The sequence below is a fragment of the Betta splendens genome, chromosome 22, assembly GCF_900634795.4.
Source record: "Betta splendens chromosome 22, fBetSpl5.4, whole genome shotgun sequence".
Lineage (NCBI taxonomy): Eukaryota > Metazoa > Chordata > Actinopteri > Anabantiformes > Osphronemidae > Betta > Betta splendens.
Genome location: NC_040900.2, coordinates 10,744,414 through 10,761,522, shown reverse-complemented (window position 1 = coordinate 10,761,522; position 17,109 = coordinate 10,744,414). Strand labels below are relative to the sequence as shown.

The 17,109-nt window shown below is 47.3% G+C and overlaps 1 protein-coding gene across 2 annotated transcripts in view; it reads left to right on the top strand.

Moving 5' to 3' along the window:
• The window catches only part of cnksr3 (cnksr family member 3), a 33,814-nt gene extending 16,841 nt beyond the window's left edge, over positions 1–16,973 (top strand). For both annotated transcript variants that reach the window (XM_029139787.3, XM_029139786.3), the window contains 21 exons: positions 943–984; positions 1,728–1,847; positions 2,264–2,323; positions 2,862–2,930; positions 3,012–3,158; positions 3,984–4,108; positions 4,659–4,843; positions 4,919–5,005; positions 5,102–5,343; positions 7,402–7,439; positions 8,840–8,882; positions 12,174–12,227; positions 12,759–12,798; positions 13,189–13,358; positions 14,289–14,362; positions 14,555–14,626; positions 14,706–14,770; positions 14,944–15,068; positions 15,151–15,475; positions 15,635–15,825; positions 15,957–16,973. In XM_029139787.3, the coding sequence (XP_028995620.1) occupies positions 943–984; positions 1,728–1,847; positions 2,264–2,323; positions 2,862–2,930; positions 3,012–3,158; positions 3,984–4,108; positions 4,659–4,843; positions 4,919–5,005; positions 5,102–5,343; positions 7,402–7,439; positions 8,840–8,882; positions 12,174–12,227; positions 12,759–12,798; positions 13,189–13,358; positions 14,289–14,362; positions 14,555–14,626; positions 14,706–14,770; positions 14,944–15,068; positions 15,151–15,475; positions 15,635–15,825; positions 15,957–16,151 (2,469 nt within the window). In that variant the 3' untranslated portion in view covers positions 16,152–16,973. The remainder of the gene's footprint in view (positions 1–942; positions 985–1,727; positions 1,848–2,263; positions 2,324–2,861; positions 2,931–3,011; positions 3,159–3,983; positions 4,109–4,658; positions 4,844–4,918; positions 5,006–5,101; positions 5,344–7,401; positions 7,440–8,839; positions 8,883–12,173; positions 12,228–12,758; positions 12,799–13,188; positions 13,359–14,288; positions 14,363–14,554; positions 14,627–14,705; positions 14,771–14,943; positions 15,069–15,150; positions 15,476–15,634; positions 15,826–15,956) is intronic.
• Positions 16,974–17,109: the final 136 nt, after the last annotated feature.

Sequence of the window (17,109 nt, the reverse complement as noted above, 5' to 3'; positions counted from 1 at the left end):
CAAGCCAGCTGCGTTTGAAACCAGACGCTCCCCTTTAGCCCGGCGGAATGTGCACGCTACGGAAATATGGAAAAACTTGCTTGACCCCCCTATTCACTGTCTGCACAATGGATTTACAGAGCAACAGGGCCCGGCTTTGTACATGGCACATGCCCGTACATGTCACCAGCTCAGCCATCGCCACAACACCCTTTATTTTGCTCAAACAAAGCCGCGTGGCTTGAAGAAGGTCCCCGAGAGTTCAGAAACGATGCTCTGTGGCCTCTGGTTTTCACGGAGGCTTTTTACCTGTTGTTTTGATAGATGACTTTCCTTTGGGCATTTTCAGCATAGAGCCACTGCAATAAACAGAGAAGGGCCTCACATTCATCCCTCTGAGCCCCCCTCCTCCTCCTCCTCCTCCTAACTAGAAGCCCTTTCACCACCAGCAGCACAGTTGTCAGAGGGGCTGTTGCCTCAGTTATGCCCAGTCCAGCTGTGGACTGGGAAGAAGCCGTCTTTGTGCTGACCTTGCAGATTCTTTCATAGAACATCCGCAACCTCGGCCGTCGTCGCATTCGCCCGTCGCCTATTTGCGAGCGCTAATCGAAGCAGAGCTTCCGAAGCGTCATTACGAACTGTGCGGCACCACGTCGTCCTCACATTCTAACAGCACAAGTGTTTGTATGACATTCACGTTTCAATGAAGTTCGCCGAACCACATGCTACATTATGTAATTACAAAGTCTTCTAGAGTTCAGGCAAAGAGGTAATTTGAGTTTAAAAGCTGTTTATTTGTGGCTGTTCTCCATTTTTCTCAGTTCTATAACTGGAATGTTGATTATACCATATTTACGCAATCCCTATACTTTTTCTCTCACTAGCCATTGACTAAACTCTTCTTTTTCACTGTTGTTTACTACTCACAAGCCTAATCTGTCATCACTGTCCTCTGTGTAACAGGACTGCAGTGTTTATGAGATGGAAGAGAAGATCCTGGAAACTGTGAGTGTACTGTATCTTAACCTATCGTGTGTGTGTGTGTGTGTGTGTGTGTGTGTGTGTGTGTGTGTGTGTGTGTGTGTGTGTGTGTGTGTGTGTGTGTGTGTGTGTGTGTGTGTGTGTGTGTGTGTGTGTGTGTGTGTGTGTGTGTGTGTGTGTGTGTGTGTGGGTGTGTGTGTGTGTGTGTGTGTGTGTGTGTGTGTGTGTGATAGTCTAAGTGAATGCCTCTTTTTTGCTGGGATTGTGTGACTTGCTTTCAGCTGCAGGGTCAGCTTCTTTTTGACTGAATAGGTCAGATGGGACTTTAGGACTAGGATTGCAGGAGGCAGCCCGCGTCATCAATCAAGCTTTCCTATTGTTGACACTCTGCAGACTCTTCGGGCCAGCACCGGGCTTCCTCCCGCAGTCTGTCTCTCTCATTCACTCTCGCAGACGAGCTGTCATGAGTAGAACTTCTAATGACAAATTACAGTTTTTGTTTTTTTGTTTGCTTTTTTAAAAGAAGGAAGGGACATGCGCTGAACTGATGTACCTGCTTTGGGACTTTCAGTTAATAGGCCACTAATACCTCCTTTAAGCCCATAAGGCCTTGAAGCACACATGAACATACACACATCCTGTCGGTACAAAGAAGAAGAAGAAGAGCCGTGTAGCTTGACTTGTTCCGACACGTAAAGCACACACTTGACTCTGCTGCTTCTTCAGTCACTAATCCAATTATTGTCTTGTATTCTCTGCGTCTGCAGTCAAAGATTTTGAACAGCATTTGCGATCAGACCGTGAGAACCATGTCCGACCCCCTGATGAGTCAGTCTGCCTGCTTGGAGGAGGTTCAGCTGACCAACATCCAACCCAGCGAGGGTCTGGTAAGGAGCGCTGGGGTTCTCCTCCTTTCCCACTCTAAATATGGCCGTGCGTGTCTTCAGTTCACAGACCAGTAATGCCTGGAATGTGGCTCAAACTGTGACCCCTGCGTCTCTGTCGTACTCAGAGTTGATGAGTAATGAACCTCTTTTAAAAAAAAACAAAGAGTTAATTAAATTATACACAATGTTATTCATTGAGAGATGTTGCATGTTGTCTGAAAACACACGCCTTTCAAAGACTAGACTGTGTACTGCCTGGGAACGTGTGTGCACGTTTCATTTGATTGCTATCAGCCAGAGTTCTCCCTTGGGCAGCTTCCGGTGTAAAGTAATTGTTAGCTGGGAACTTCAGGTGTTTGAAACCATTCCCCACCACTCGTCATACATTTGTCTCCATCCGATTTTCTTTCTCCTAGGGAATGTATATCAAGTCCACCTATGATGGGCTACATGTCATCACGGGAACCACAGAACATGTAAGTGGAACACATTACTAGTGATGGAGTCTTAATTGTATCGCAGCGTAATTACTGTTTTTATATTCATATTAGTACTTGCTTGTTTACTACAGCTCGTGTAGCAATGTTTTTTTTGCAAACTCTCACTTTTGGCTGCGAAAAATCAATCTATTTGTTTGCTTTTGTCCGCAGTAATTATTACAAACACACAATAAGGCATGCTAAGACAACCAGCCAGTGAGTTATACCGCAGCCTCACTGCCAAATTAGATCCTCAGCCCTCTGGTGATTCATTGTGAATCAAGGCCTGAATCATCACCAACAATTAATAGTTGATCCGGTTTGACATCTGTGAGACAAAAAAAAAACAGTCCAGATGATCTTCTTCATGTTCTCACGATTTGAGTAGATATTTGCCTTTTAATTGTGATTCAGACCGACAGCTGTAGTCAGGCAGAAATGGCAATTAGATTCCAGTATTGGCATCCACAAAGTAATAAATTGTTGATGGAAGCAAAGTTTTTATTTTTTTCATTTGTTTTTTTTTTGCCTTTAGTCGCCTGCAGACCTGTCCAGAAAGATCCACGCTGGTGATGAGGTGATCCAGGTGAACCAGCAGACAGTGGTGAGCATCAGAAGATCACACAGTAGTAAACAAATGATGTACTGTAGATATAAATGGGCACGTTCTCACGGGGTTAACCAGGTGGGCTGGCAGCTGAAAAACCTAGTCATCAAACTAAGGGAGGACCCCAAAGGTGTGGCTCTGCTGCTGAAGAAGAGGCCCACGGGCACAACAGGCTTCACTCCTGCCCCCCTCAAGAACATGCGCTGGAAGCCGCCAGTGCCTCAGGTACGTACACGCGAGCGTACGCGTTTAATTCTTTTATCCCTGCATGTCAACAGGAGCCTTTTGACATTGTCAGCTCTTTATCAGCGTTTTAGGGAGTTGGTTCCACAACAAGCAAGTTCAGGCAAGTGTCACAGAGCCACCCTGAAAGCGCTTCTGGCTGAATCCAACACAACATTTTGCCCTTGTGATAAATATCTGAGGCTAAAGAGCAGAAGCATGAAGTCATTTAGTCTGGAAGATATATCCATGACTGGTTAGATTGTATCAGATGTATTAGAAACAGATGGCACCCCAATCAGAAGAGGGTGGTGGATCTGGCTCCACCCTCATCAGGTTGGAGCTGACGCATGTTGTGCTAATGGGACAATAAGCCTGTTGTAAGCTCCAGCTCGTCTTATCACACGTAGCCGGTGCGTAGCCTGGGAAGGCCAGACGTGATAAAAATCAGATAAGAGCGGCTTTCCTAAAACAACAGAGGCTTTTAGACAAAGGTGGCCAATGTCAACATGTCCACCGCCATCTTGGTTTAAGTAGTCGGATGTATCACCGTTAGCCATCTCCCTCTATCTAACCTGTGATTCTGAGGCTCCACGATGAGATAAACGTCCCTCACAGGTTTAGGCTTTGTAATACTACATAATTTGCACACAGGGGGTCAGATTGTCAGTAAGATACTACATCCGCTCTACTTCAACCCGAAAAAACATAAACATCACTGGTGAATTAATGTTGGAAGTTAAAACTAGAAGTCAGTTTTTGGAACAGTCTTATTGTGGAACTTGTTGAGCTGCAGCTGTTTTAACCGGCATTTTCTGCATTTTTCAGAACACTTCCTCCTTGATCAGAGCCCAGTCTCCCTGCGGTTCTGCCAACGGTTCAACCAAGAAGGAGAAGCCGGCTATCCTGGACTTGTACATCCCCCCTCCTCCACCGGTGCCGTACACCCCACGGTGAGATGTCACATTTCATTTCTTCTTCAATATGTCGTTTGTCCAACAAGTTGAGCTCCAAAAGGCGCCGCTTTAAACCCAAGCCATGACACAACTTAAAAGACCTGTGGGTGGGGATGAAGGAGGCCGGCCGCCTCACTGCAGTGACTGATTCGATCACCCCCTCGGTCCACCACCTTTGAACATTTCCCTGCCCGGGCCTCCAGGGCGGCTGGATAATGAGCGTGTCCCAGGCCCATGATTGCCTCGCTGCTTTTTGCCCTCCCACAGCGCACGCTGTTCCCCTCGTCTGGAGCCCACGCCGCTCCCACCAGTCCCACCACACTCCTTATGCAACGTCCGCTTCATCTTCCACCTCCAGCAAGACGGAGGCAGAGTGTGGCCACTTCATTGGAAACGCCAGAGGGGCTGAATATTAAAAAGAGACTGTGCAGCCTTGTGGTGTTTATATCACTGAATATGCTGAAGCTGTAAATGATTTGCTTTGAAACAATCCTCACTGTGATGCCCCGTTTCATATTCTGGCTTGTGGGCTTTAATCTCTCCACAGTGAGGCGAGAACAGATTCCTTATCCAGCATTAGCAAAAGACCAAAGGGCTCCGAGTCCCCCAACTCCTTTCTGGACCAGGCGAGCAGGAGGCACACCACCATCGATTACGACAAGCCAAGCACCGTCTGTCCCATCGAAGCCAACGTGATCCAGCCCAGAATGCGAGAGCACAAAGTGTCCCGTGGTCGGTATTTTCTCAACAGGGAATATTCTAAATGTTAAGCAACCGGGTTCGTAAACATGTATCTTCTGCTTCTAGGGAAGCCCCGGCCGCTGTCCATGCCAGTGGACACCTGCGTTGGAGTGGTGGACCCCTACGCCAAACCCTGGGCGCCGGGAAGGAAAGGTTCGTGCACACGCGCTCGGGATTTGAGCTCATCTTATGGTTCATGATTAAGGATGGATTTAGTAGAATTGTTTTATTTTTTTTTTTCACGAACAGGCGAGGAGCTCCTGTACCGATACCTGAGCAACGAGAGGATCCCCACCATAGCGGAGGAGGTGTCTGCGGTGTCGCCCGCGTACAGGCCCGCCGGGCAGCGCCACCTCGTCCGAGTGGACCACATCCGGGGCAGCCGCTACTACTCCAACTCCGACCTCCACAACAGCGCCACCATCCCCTACCAGGAGGACGTGAAAAAGCCCCCCATCTCCAAGCGCGCCACGGCTGAACGCTCACTACTGGTCAGTTGGATCACGCGGCTTAAGCTATTGACTCACTGATGATGCACTTCCTGTCCAGGGCTTCCTGTTCCTGTCTCGTGTCCTTCCTCAGTGCCTTAATTTTTTTTTTTTTAACATCAAGCTGTTTTTATTAGCAGCCTGGGGCTTTCTCAGAATCCTCTGTGGCCAGCCTTCATTTTCCCTGGTGTCTACTACTACTACTACTCTTCAACCAAACTTGCTTTTGTAGAATTCACTACTGTACATTATGCCATCACCCCCTTTAACACTACCACAATCCTCCTCACTTTGTTTCGGGGTAGGACTCCTGTACATATTAAGTTAAATCCTGTTGAAATGCTCTCAGGTACTTTTGTCTTAACACTTTAACAACTTGCCTGATATCACTTCATGCTTATCTCATTTGCAGACCTAAGTTATAAAACAAACCGCTCATTTTGTTAGTGAGACCTTTTATTTATGTAACCTTTTTAGTTTACAAAAGATTTGGACATTTGTGGATCAATTAGCCGGTTTACCCTCTGCCAACGGTTGCCTCTTGTAAGGTACTATGCATTTACTTTTCCAAAGTCACTATTGTCGACGATGCTGCAACGGGTGATGCAAGGATGCTGAAATACTGTCACGAGCAAATGTCTGCGCTGGTTTAAAAGCTATGCACTTCAACCAGCAAACGTTTAATCCTGTGTTCTCTTTACTCTGCTATTATCCCTCTAATGGGGGTCTACACAGTGCGTACAGCTGGTTGACGCAGTAAGAACAAGAGCATGACAGTGTTATTTGAGAAGATACAGTGAAGAACTATCTGATGTTGCTTTATCTGCCTTTTGTAAGATTTTGCATAGCGTATTATTAAAAATTGCAGTTATTTCAGTGACCTTTTGTGTTGTCTTTATTTTGCCGTTGGGTGTTGAGCTGCTCCTCAAAGCAGTTTTTAAAGTTAGCATGGGAGCTAGTGGTCCCTTCTAAAAAGGTCTCCAGTGCATTGCACCGACCTGCGCTGTTCTAGTTTCCCCCAACATGAACAAACTAGGATTTATTACTGTAACAATCTGTCGGTGCGGCAGCAACCCGTGCCCTCGCCGACCTGTTCCAACCTTTTGAAGCGATCCCTGCTTTTGTTTTTGAAGCGTGCTGTGAAACTGGATCGCAAAAGTCATGTTACCTTGTCTTTGCATCTCTGATGGTGATGCTTATGTAACAGCTCACCCCGGTAATGAAGTTTAAAATCCAGCTGGCGGGGCCATATGGTCAAAGCGAGGGGCTTCTATTACTGCACATGTGTTGTCTTTTAAACAATTAAATGTCAGGTTAGGATTACGCTGCCTGGCGTCTTCTGGCTCCTTTCTTTCCTGGCATTGAAGTGTTTGCCTGGCGAGAATCAATGTCTTTCGCTGTGGAATTAACTGGCCGCTACCAAGAACAGCCCACTACACTTAACTCTTCCACCTTGCATGAGTTTACTAATCTGGGACGGGTGTCTTTTCTTGCGTCTCCTCCACTTTTTCCTCCTCTGTCTCGCTCTTGGCTTGTTGCTAAGCAACGGTCTCCTGTGGTACCTACTAATTTGCACTTTGTGAAAACCTGTGGTCTGCCTTAGTACTACCTGCTTAACCCACTGCTAAGTTTGCTAACCACTAACATGCTGTAACTACACATCATTAATGGTTACATGAAAACGATGTGCGGAGCACTGTGCACGTGGAATGATTCTCATCACATTTAGTAGCTGAGTCACATTCACACTTCACAATCACATTAAAAAGACTGGATTATCAAATCAATGATATCAATGAAGTGGTATATAGATGTAATATACTTTGGTTTCAATTTCCTTGTCTTAGAAGTAATGATTCATGATGCTGCAATATAGAATCAGCAGGATTTGTTCATATTTCATTTCCGATGCCATATGTTGGTAAATAAGTCCATAATTTAGTTTCCTGAATAAATGCTGTATCAGAGCTCAACAGTTACAGTGCAACTGTGTAGGGGAGTAGTTGACTAGTGTAGTTCACCTCCATCTTCCGTTAATACATAAATCTTTATGTATCGCAGGGAACTGACTGGCACTCTAGCAGTGACTTCCTCAACCGGTGAGTTCCTCTTCCTCTGCCTCCTGCACACACTGTAACAGACACACTGGGAGGGTATTTGAATGGTTTAGGATCTTAGTCTTAATAGACCAGATCTCCTTGGGTATAGTTTGCTAAAGAATCACCGCTCTTCTTCAGCCTAACAGCAAAAAAACATGTGCTGTATCCATTCAAATGCTAAATCTATTTACAAAGGAATGTTTTGGGGTTTCTGTTTTTGTGGAGACCTTCAATACGCAGGATGCGTTAATCATCTGCCACACACCCCTAAGTCTCCTCCATATGACGATCGCTCTGCACAAATGTCACCGATATGACAAATCCCGATTCCTCTGTGCTTCCAACTGTTAATAACGTCATCCCACTGTGAAAGACGGCTGCTCTAGCGCCATGTGTTCCACGGCGCCTACATCTCCTCTGGTCCTCGACCTGAGGCGGCCTGACTCCAAACAGACGTGATCGATGACTAAATGCCCTGCACAATGCCTTCGCCGGCTGTTCTATTCTAAAAGCCACACGCAAATGCATTACATCCGCTTTGTATCACGCTCAATTAGAACACATCAGTCATTATTAGAATTTATGAAAACAGACAACAAGAAATCCTGCAGATTAGAAGGTGAGTCATTGTTGGCGCTGGGTTTTGACCAGGTGACACTCACGCAGTCTATGCAGTTTGATTGACGGTGGACCTAATGGAGTGTCATATTAATTTGGGCTCCTTAATCTGTGTGGAGCGACCCGGTTCCCTCGTGACAAGGGCTGAAATGCGGTGGCGAATCAATTGCGCTTCCATCGGCGCTGTAAAATCGGTGGTGGTGAGCTGAACATATCTGCAGCCGTATTTGAAGATGCAGCACCTGCAAAAAAACAAAAAAGAACATCAGCGTCTCCTAGTAAGGGAGTAATTTACAGAAAGACCACAATTTATGGATGACAGGAGGAGGGGAGCACAAAAAAAAGTTAGCAATCGAAAGGCAGGGAAAACAAACCAGAGACAATTTCATACCCTGGAAATTGCAGGGTGAGGCTCGGCTGAGGTAAATGGAGTATTTCAAGCTCTGAGAACCAGCTTTCTTGTCTGCCCATGCTGCTGTGGCTGGTTGCCAAATGTATTATCAGAAACACTGGCACGCCGACTACACGCTAACGCTAACACAGCCTCCACGGGATCCGCTTGGATCACGCCAAAATCAAAGTAAGCCGGATTGGAACGTAGATGGAGAGAGATAATGAACGGTTGGGAGCGAGCGGGCGGCCAATAAGTACGAGTTGGAAATGTTTTCAGCGACACTTTTGTCTGAGCCGTAGCACGATGGCTGGGCCTCGACATAAAGTGGAGCCTGACGTCAAATGTGAAGTGGACGTTGACTTTCATTGCCCCCACTCTGTGTTTGCAGGTACAGTCAGTCGCACATACGGTCCTGGTCCTTCTCTCAGGCAGTAAGTAACTGAACTGACCTCTGAAATGAAGCGTGTGTGTGTGTGTGTGTGTGTGTGTGTGTGTGTGTGTGTGTGTGTGTGTGTGTGTGTGTGTGTGTGTGTGTGTGTGTGTGTGTGTGTGTGTGAGAGAGTGAGAGGAATGACACTGACCTCACACTTGGCTGAAGGAGGTGAAACCGAGAGCCTCGCTCGCTGACCCTCTACATCTCACATGTGACACACAACACAAAATCCACACATCTCTTTGTACGTGTCCGATTCCCAGCCAGTGTTTCTCATTTCGTGTAGATGTGAATGATTTAATGATTTTTTTCAGAATCTATTTTACCTGGGCATTTGCAACAGGTCTATTAGTTTCTGTCCAACCCTTGGTGGCACATGCTACAGTGGAGGGAGGCAAAGGGGGAAATGAAGTAAGCTGTTTATTGCTATGAATCAGCTGCACAGACAGGAACGGCCTCTTTTCAAACAGAGCCATCTCGCTGACCAGTGACAGACCCGGGTCCGACCCATAGCAGCAGGTGAGCAAATGCAGCGCCACCCCGGGAGCCCGCTAGAATCAGATATCGCTCCCGGCTCCTGCACCCTTCCCCCTACGGTCGGAGCTGTAGAATAGCCTCTCTGTTTGCCCCTCTCCCATCTCATCACACAGTTTCTGGGTGGGAAGGGACACATTAGATAAGTGCCATGGTAATTCTCTTAGCGTGGATCATGACGGGAGACTGGGCCCCACAATAGTGTGACCAATCTGCATTCTCCGGGCCTTTGCCACGAGATCCCCTGACTTCCACTAATAAACGGTTTCGGTGAAATGCTCCTTTAAGTCAAGGCATTCCCCCCCCATCGCAGACATTACAAGTTCTATAAAATCAGTGTGGAATCCTGTAAAGGTTGAGGAAGGAAACAAGTCACTTGATTTGAATGTGAAAGATGGGAACAAATGAGAGAGGAAGCAACAGTGTGAGAATGAATGACAGAAAGGGAGACGGTCTCTTTGAAGTACAATAGAACGAGGAAGGAGAGAAGAGGCCCTGCAACTGTTCACTTTACAAAATAAAAGCTTATTTTTATTTTGATGACTAAAATGAGCTTCACCTACTAATACCATTTACTTAGTCTGCATCGCCGAAAGCCACTGTTCAGTAAGACACGAGGAGGTTAAAATAGTTTGCGAAGCCACTGCGAGCATAAATGAAACGGAGACTATAATAACGCAGGGCCCAGGAATGCGTCTGCTGGTTCACCGCCGTCCCGGCACAGGCGGACCAGGGCCAGAACATCCCGGTGCGTGCGCAGGATCCGGCTGGAGCAGGGCTGTTGTGGCTGCAAAGGCAGCCCCCCCCCCCCCCCCCCCCGTGACCCCTAATTGTTAGTGATTTGCGTGGGTCAATGTGATAAAGCATTAAACAGTGTGACACTTTGAAATGTTTAGCTTCTGATTTGGATGCGCCTCCTTTATTGTGGACTTGCTGACACCTAGTGGGCATTAGTAGGAAGCGCATCTATTTAAATTCTGAACCTAAACCAATAAATATACAAAGCTCGTAAAAAGGTGACCGTTACGGCTACGAAGTGATTTATTCGCGCATGCGCGTTCCCGTCTCCGCGGGGCTCCGCCCACTGAGCTGCTGCGCTCACCTGAAACCTGCGGCCGCGACGGGCCCCGCTGCTGCCGCCGTGACATTCCTCTTCAGTTCTCTCCTGACATGTTCGGGAAGCTGTGGTCAAACTTTAAGCGGTGGTTTCGTACCAAACTACAGTCGCTGTGTTTGTGGTGGAAGGTACAGTAACATGTCATTTTTTGGTTCCGATTTATAGGAAAGTGATGGTCAGCGCGTGATGTCAGGCAGTTCCACTCGAGTTACCGATACTAACCGAACTACGGGATAGTTCTGCTATTGCTGTTCTATTTTCATCGTGTGAACCGCCTCTTTATCCTATTATTAATACCTGATTAACTTTCAAAAACTACGTGTAGTTGTCAAAGAAGTGGATGAAAGTGAGAATATGTTCAACTTCCATCTCTCATGGTGACGTCAGCCTAAGAACGCGTTCAATTCGTCTGTGGATGCTCTACCTTCATGTGGATCTTTACATAATTAGGCTTCGCCCTCCATTTCTGCAATGACCCCAACAGGAAGTAATAACGTCACACTCACGCCTGTGCTGTGGTTTTATGTGTCAGTCGTCGTCAGGGCCCTCACAGGCAGCCACTTAACTCACTCAGCCGGGTGCATTGTAATGTTTGTGTTGTGCAAAAGAGACACAAACTGCACACAGTGTGTTCGCTCAGACCGGAGGTCACCGGCGTGATTCGCCATCGTCATCGTCTGCGATTTTGGAGTAACACTGTGAAGCTGGTGTGTCTCCCCCGCCTCTCTCACCTGTCCTCCCGGGGTGGGGGGGCGTGTGGGGGGTGTTCGCGTTCCGGGTTTATGGCGGTTGCTGCAGGACTGGAGCCGAGAGGCCCCGGCCACCTGTGCGTTCGCGTTTCCTGGGATGGGTTCGTTTAAAGGCGCCGTTCTACGTGTAGCAAAACCAGACGCCTCTCAAAGTTCGACGTGTGACAATAAAACTGGTGAGATCAGTCTGGTTTGCGCGTCTCCACTGAGCTGCTTTGTCACGTTAGAAAATCAGGAACTCAGGTCTGCAGAGGAAGTTAGTCAATAATGGCCAATCTGGATTACCCAATGTCTTTGCTGTGCTTTGAAACAGCTAGGCCGCACTGCGCTGAAAGCTGTTTTGTTCTGTGCTGCTAAAAACACGTATTTGGATCTTCTCTTTTCTTCTGCTTCTTAGTTTGAAGTAGGCGGTTCAGCCTCTGACACCTGCTGTGACGAGTCCTCTCCAGGAGCTCAGGCCTCATTACTGTCGTCTGTGACTCCTCACTGCTATTTGATCCTATTTAGATATTTTCTGCCTGCGTGTCAGAGATTAAATCTAACTGCTGACACCCACTTTTCAGACTCTGTGCGTGCGTTGTTGCTGTTCATTGGCTGCAACATTTCACATTTTCAGCTCCTACTTTTGTTCTAGCTTCCTGCTGCGAATTGGCACTTTTTCGCATTTCGAACCTGCATTTCTCAGTTGGCGATCGTGTTTGGTTTAGTTTTTCAGTTCATTACAAAAAAAAAAAAAATTGAGAAACACTGGCTGTGGTTTCTGTCCGTGACGTCACTTCCTCCATTCACGCTGGAGCAACAAGTTTCTCGCTTTCGGGCCATTTATGTGCGGCAGCAGTGCTGTCAGCTTTCACCTGCTTAAGCTGTGTCCTCTGGTTTCTTTCACCAGGCTGCCTTCCCCATATCCGTGTACCCCTCAATGGCTGCTGATGACTACAACCCTGTGAGTGTTTCTTCTTTTCACCTGTGTGTGTGTGTGTGTGTGTGTGTGTGTGTGTGTGTGTGTGTGTGTGTGTGTGTGTGTGTGTGTGTGTGTGTGTGTGTGTGTGTGTGTGTGTGTGTGTGTGTGTGTGTGTGTGTGTGTGTGTGTGTGTGTGTGTGTGAGACGTTTACTCTGTTTGGAATAGAAACCGAGCTCTCCCTTTTTTAAACGGGTGAACTTCTCCTATTTTATGTTAACAAAGCTAAACATTAATAGCGCTCGTCCACGGCTTGAGAGTTTGGTTTCTGTTCACCTTTTGGTCCATTTCACAATGGAACTGCCCGAGGCGAGAGCGAACGCTGAGGAGCAGAAGAAGACGACAGACAAAAGACAGAAAGTCTAGTCACGGATGAGGATGTTGGAGATGTGATGTGTGTGTAGAGAGTAAATGCATGCGAGAAACAGGATGTTTCAGACAGATTCTTTGTCTCTACGTTTGTCTCTTCTCTGCTGCATCTGGCTCTCTGACTTCCCCTTGTCCTCCTCCTGAAGGTCTCCCTGCGACACAAATCCAAGAAGAAGAGCAAAGGAGGTAAGTGGTCGCCCCAGAGCCCTTCATTATGTTGTCTGCTTGCGTTCCCTCGGCTGTAATTTGGACCCAGAGTGTGCGCGTGTGAGGGGCCGTGGTGTGTTCAGGGCGCTCGTCTAGTTTCCTTTTGGGCTTTTTGTTTATCTCTCAGCTGATCTTCTGAGCTGGTTCATACCAGCAGCGTGGTGCATCTAAAACGCGTGGGGTCGCCCGCAGCTATTTTTAGGACCCGCTATCGACCGAACTCGGCGTGACCCGTTTCAGCCGCGGTGGAAACGTCGCCGGCGCTCGCGCCTCTCGGCCCACGCGCCTCTCGGCCCACGCGCTCCGAGCTGCTTCTCTGCGGAACCAGAACCATGACATCCACGCGCCCCTTGTTCTCTCTGTGCGTAGGCAATGGGACAATGAGCAGGAGGCGGATCTCGGTGAAGGAGCTGGGCCAGCCGGACCACCAGGGCTGGCTGTACAGGAAGAAGGAGAGCAAAGGCTTCCTGGGCATCAAATGGAAGAAGTACTGGTTTGTGCTGAAGAAGACGGCCCTGTACTGGTACGCCAACCAGCTGGTGAGTGTCCGTCCCTAAAGCTCCTTATCGATAGGAAGCGTGTTTGTGACACTGACACTGAGTCAGAGGACGCCGTCGTTTGTGTCACAACCTTTTCGGAACAGTACAGTGTTACACAGAGGGTTAAATAAGCGGAGTTTCTGTTTCACTGAGTCACTCGCCTCTTTGTCTACATCAACTAATGCCAGAACGACACCAGTCCGTCATTTTGGACGTGTGAGGAGTGATAAATCTGCTGTTATTGTTTTAGTCTTTAGCCAAGCAAAAGTCAATCGTTCTACCTTTAGGGGACTATTTTCAGCGGCGGATGTATATGCACTTGGTCCAGGGAGGATACGCAGCACTAGGATGCTGTGTGTCTAATGGAGTCAAAATGAAGGGGCTCATTTTTGTAGCACGGGTCTTCCAGGACTGTGAAACTGTGTTTGAGTCCGTTCCTGAAGGTCTCTCAACCATTTAGACTCGTCCTCCGTGGAAAAACGTCCGCTAACTGTTCAACAGCCGATGTTTTGAAGGGATTCAAGCCCATTTTGGCCTCATAGAACAGATCCCCCTGATGGTGGACTCGCCAACGCTGCTATTAGTCAGAGCCATGACATAATAAAAGGCATCATCGTCACACAGGTGGCGTCTGCTGCTGCACGGATGCGGTGTGAGGCAGTGGAGGCTGCGGGTGACTCATGCGTGATTCTCCCTGCCAGCCTGTCGCTGCCAGCGGTGTCGCTAACGACCCGCCGGGCCTCTGTTGCGCACACGCGGCCGACACGCGTGACTTACTGGCACCGTGACAACTCCGCACGTCGGGCGAATGTCACCATCCTGCAGAGGGAGAAATAGAAGAAGTAGAGTTGTGTTTGGCGCCGTTCGTCAGGAAGTGGTTTGCGATTGTATTGTTTAACGTCCCGCGCTGTTCGATGTGGTGTGTTGCAGGCGGAGAAGGCCGAGGGCTACATTGACCTCGCCAACTTCACCATTGACAGAGCCATCGAGTGCAAGAAAAAACAGTAAGCTTACCGCTCTACCCACACGTTAATGGCACCCATCAGTGCTGTGATATACGAATGACTGTTACAGACAGTGGGCGCACACAGTGACAGGATGTGTACACGGTTTAAAAAAGAATTGCCAAGTTTCATGCATAAAATCATCTGTGGGTGCTCTTCTTGATCTCCTCTCCGTATTCTTTCCTCCTGCAGTGCGTTCAAGGCCTGTCACCCGCAAGTCATGATGTTTTATTTCGCCGCCGAGAGCCATGAGGAGATGAACCGGTGAGTGCGACGACGCCTGATTTTCACACGGCTCCGTGGTGGTTAAAGAAACGTTAAGTGGGATGCCTCCTTTTCACAGGTGGTTGAACAAGCTTGGACTGGCCTCCATTCACTACGAGGCAACGGAGCGGAACGCTGCAGCCGGTGAGAACCCATTAGATATATAATATATATAATATATATATATATATTAAAAATAATTAAGGTGTATTTTGATGCAACTATTCGCTTGAATTCCCTCTTATTTGTACTTGTGCTTGTCGTCTCACTAATTATGGCTTTTTGCATGTCCTCAATGGAAATACCTGCATGTTCAGAGTGTTATAGTGAAGCCAGTGACCACGAAGAGGCTGAGACCACAGACATCCCCCCTCCGCCGTACACGGAGCAGACCACCCAGGACTCCTTGGATACCGCTGGTCCACCTGGCAGCACGCATCAGGTCGGTGCTGCCCCCGGTCGCAAACGTCCAGCGGCTGCCAGTGTCGTTGGGTTAACCCACCTGTGGCGCCTTTGTCTCGCAGGGAACTCTTCCTCCCCCCTACTCCCCCCCGATGAGCAGCGAGGCCGCCGGTTCGCTCTCGTCGCCCGTCAGCACGATGACGTCGCAGAGCTCCGCCTCCTCGGTGACCAAGCGGCATTCCTGGCTGGACCTGGTCTCGCAGGCGCCGCCTTCCGCCGGGGAGGTGCAGTGCTCGGCGCAGGTGCACTCGCACCGGCCTCCGCGAGAGGAGGGAAAAGGGGGGGAGGAGGAGGATGTTCAGGATTTTTCCGAACCGAAGTCTAATGATGAAAGTCGTGCTGCGGAGGTGAATGCACCGACTGATGCTCTACACGTTCAAGATAAAGGTACGATTTCATTCGAATCCTTTTACTTAATTATGGCCTCCAATTCCCTATTATTCAAACTGATTTGATATTTTCAGCACATCCAGTGAGTTGCTCACTGCATCATTTAGCTCGTTCACAGCATGTGGAGACGAAACGGTGTCGCTTCTGTTGTTGCAGGGCATCATGGGAACAATTCAGATGAAATGGAGAAGCTGTACATTCATTTGAAAGAGGCCAGCCTCTCGCCGATAGGAGAACGGAAACCTTCTACAAAGACCGAGTACAGGGCCTCCTTCATTAAACGCTGCAAAAACCAAGCTGTGAATAATAAACTGCACCAAATCAGGACACTCAACAGCACCTTAAAGGTACAGTTACACATTTTGCACTCTACACCATTATGTGCCTAGTTACTAAAGAAGTTTCTTTTCTTAGTGTTTGAATTACTTTAAATGCAGAGTTTGGATTGAATATTTCTTTCTTTTCTTTACTGCCCCAGTCAAAAGAAGCTGACCTACAGGCCATAGAGCAGGTGTTGTCAGAACCCAAGCTTACGTCAGGCAAGTTCAGAGAGTGGAAGGAGGCCAACGTGCCCCTGGTGCAGGAGATCTGTGTTAAACTGAACCAGCAGGTGGCATCAGAGGCCACAACAGCGGCAGCATCAGTCACTTCTCCCGCAGAGACCAGTTTATAAAGACTGTTTTTACCGTTTCTGGACTCGGAGGATTTCACGTTGGCATTATTGGAATGCACATATTGCTGTTGCCCTCATTAGTGGGCTTGAACAAATGTTCAACACCTAACGGGCATAAGAGTGCTTAATTCCTAAACCGAGACGTTGCAGTTACATGATTGACAGGTCACGCTACAATGTAATATGTCTTGGTGTTACTGTACTTCCACTGTAAGAGTATCAAGTCTTACAGATTGCTTTTATGTTGCTATTTTATGAATCTATGCATAAAGTCTTTTACTTTAGAATGACAGACTGTGCAATGTATCTGTCTGTTGCAAGGAAACACTTGTTTTTACATTGTTTTATCTGTTTTATTTTGATTAGTAGTGACAAACAGGGTTGTTTTGTATTTTATTGGTGCTATGCACCATCAAAGCCTTTTTAGAAAAGTATTGTTAGTTATAATCAGAAATTATACTTAATATTAGGACTTTGCAGACTGAACATGAAATAACATAATATTGCAATATGTAGTATCACAGGGCCTAATCATTATTACCCCAACATACTGTAATTTAAATTAGTACTCTCTGTTTATTTAAGTAGAATAAAATATGTAGGACTGTGTCAGACAAGCAGGGACCTCTGACGTGCTAACAACTACTAGTAGACGCGACTAAGATCCAGGAATAAATGTTATTTCTGAAACTGAAAGTTCCAACATTCATGTGTTGTTGATATTATGTAATAACTTTGTAAATGGTTGTACATGTGCGTTTCATATCCATTTTGTCCGTGGACTTGTTTGTATAGTTACGTGGAAATAAAGTATTGTCTCAAGGTTTTCTCCAGATGTTTTATTTAGGTGTATGCGACTGATAGAAGTGTCACGGGTCCTTTTGTATATTGAATTGCCAATTGACATATGCATTGCAAATTATATTTGTGCGTGAAAAGCTTCCATACAAAAACTTCC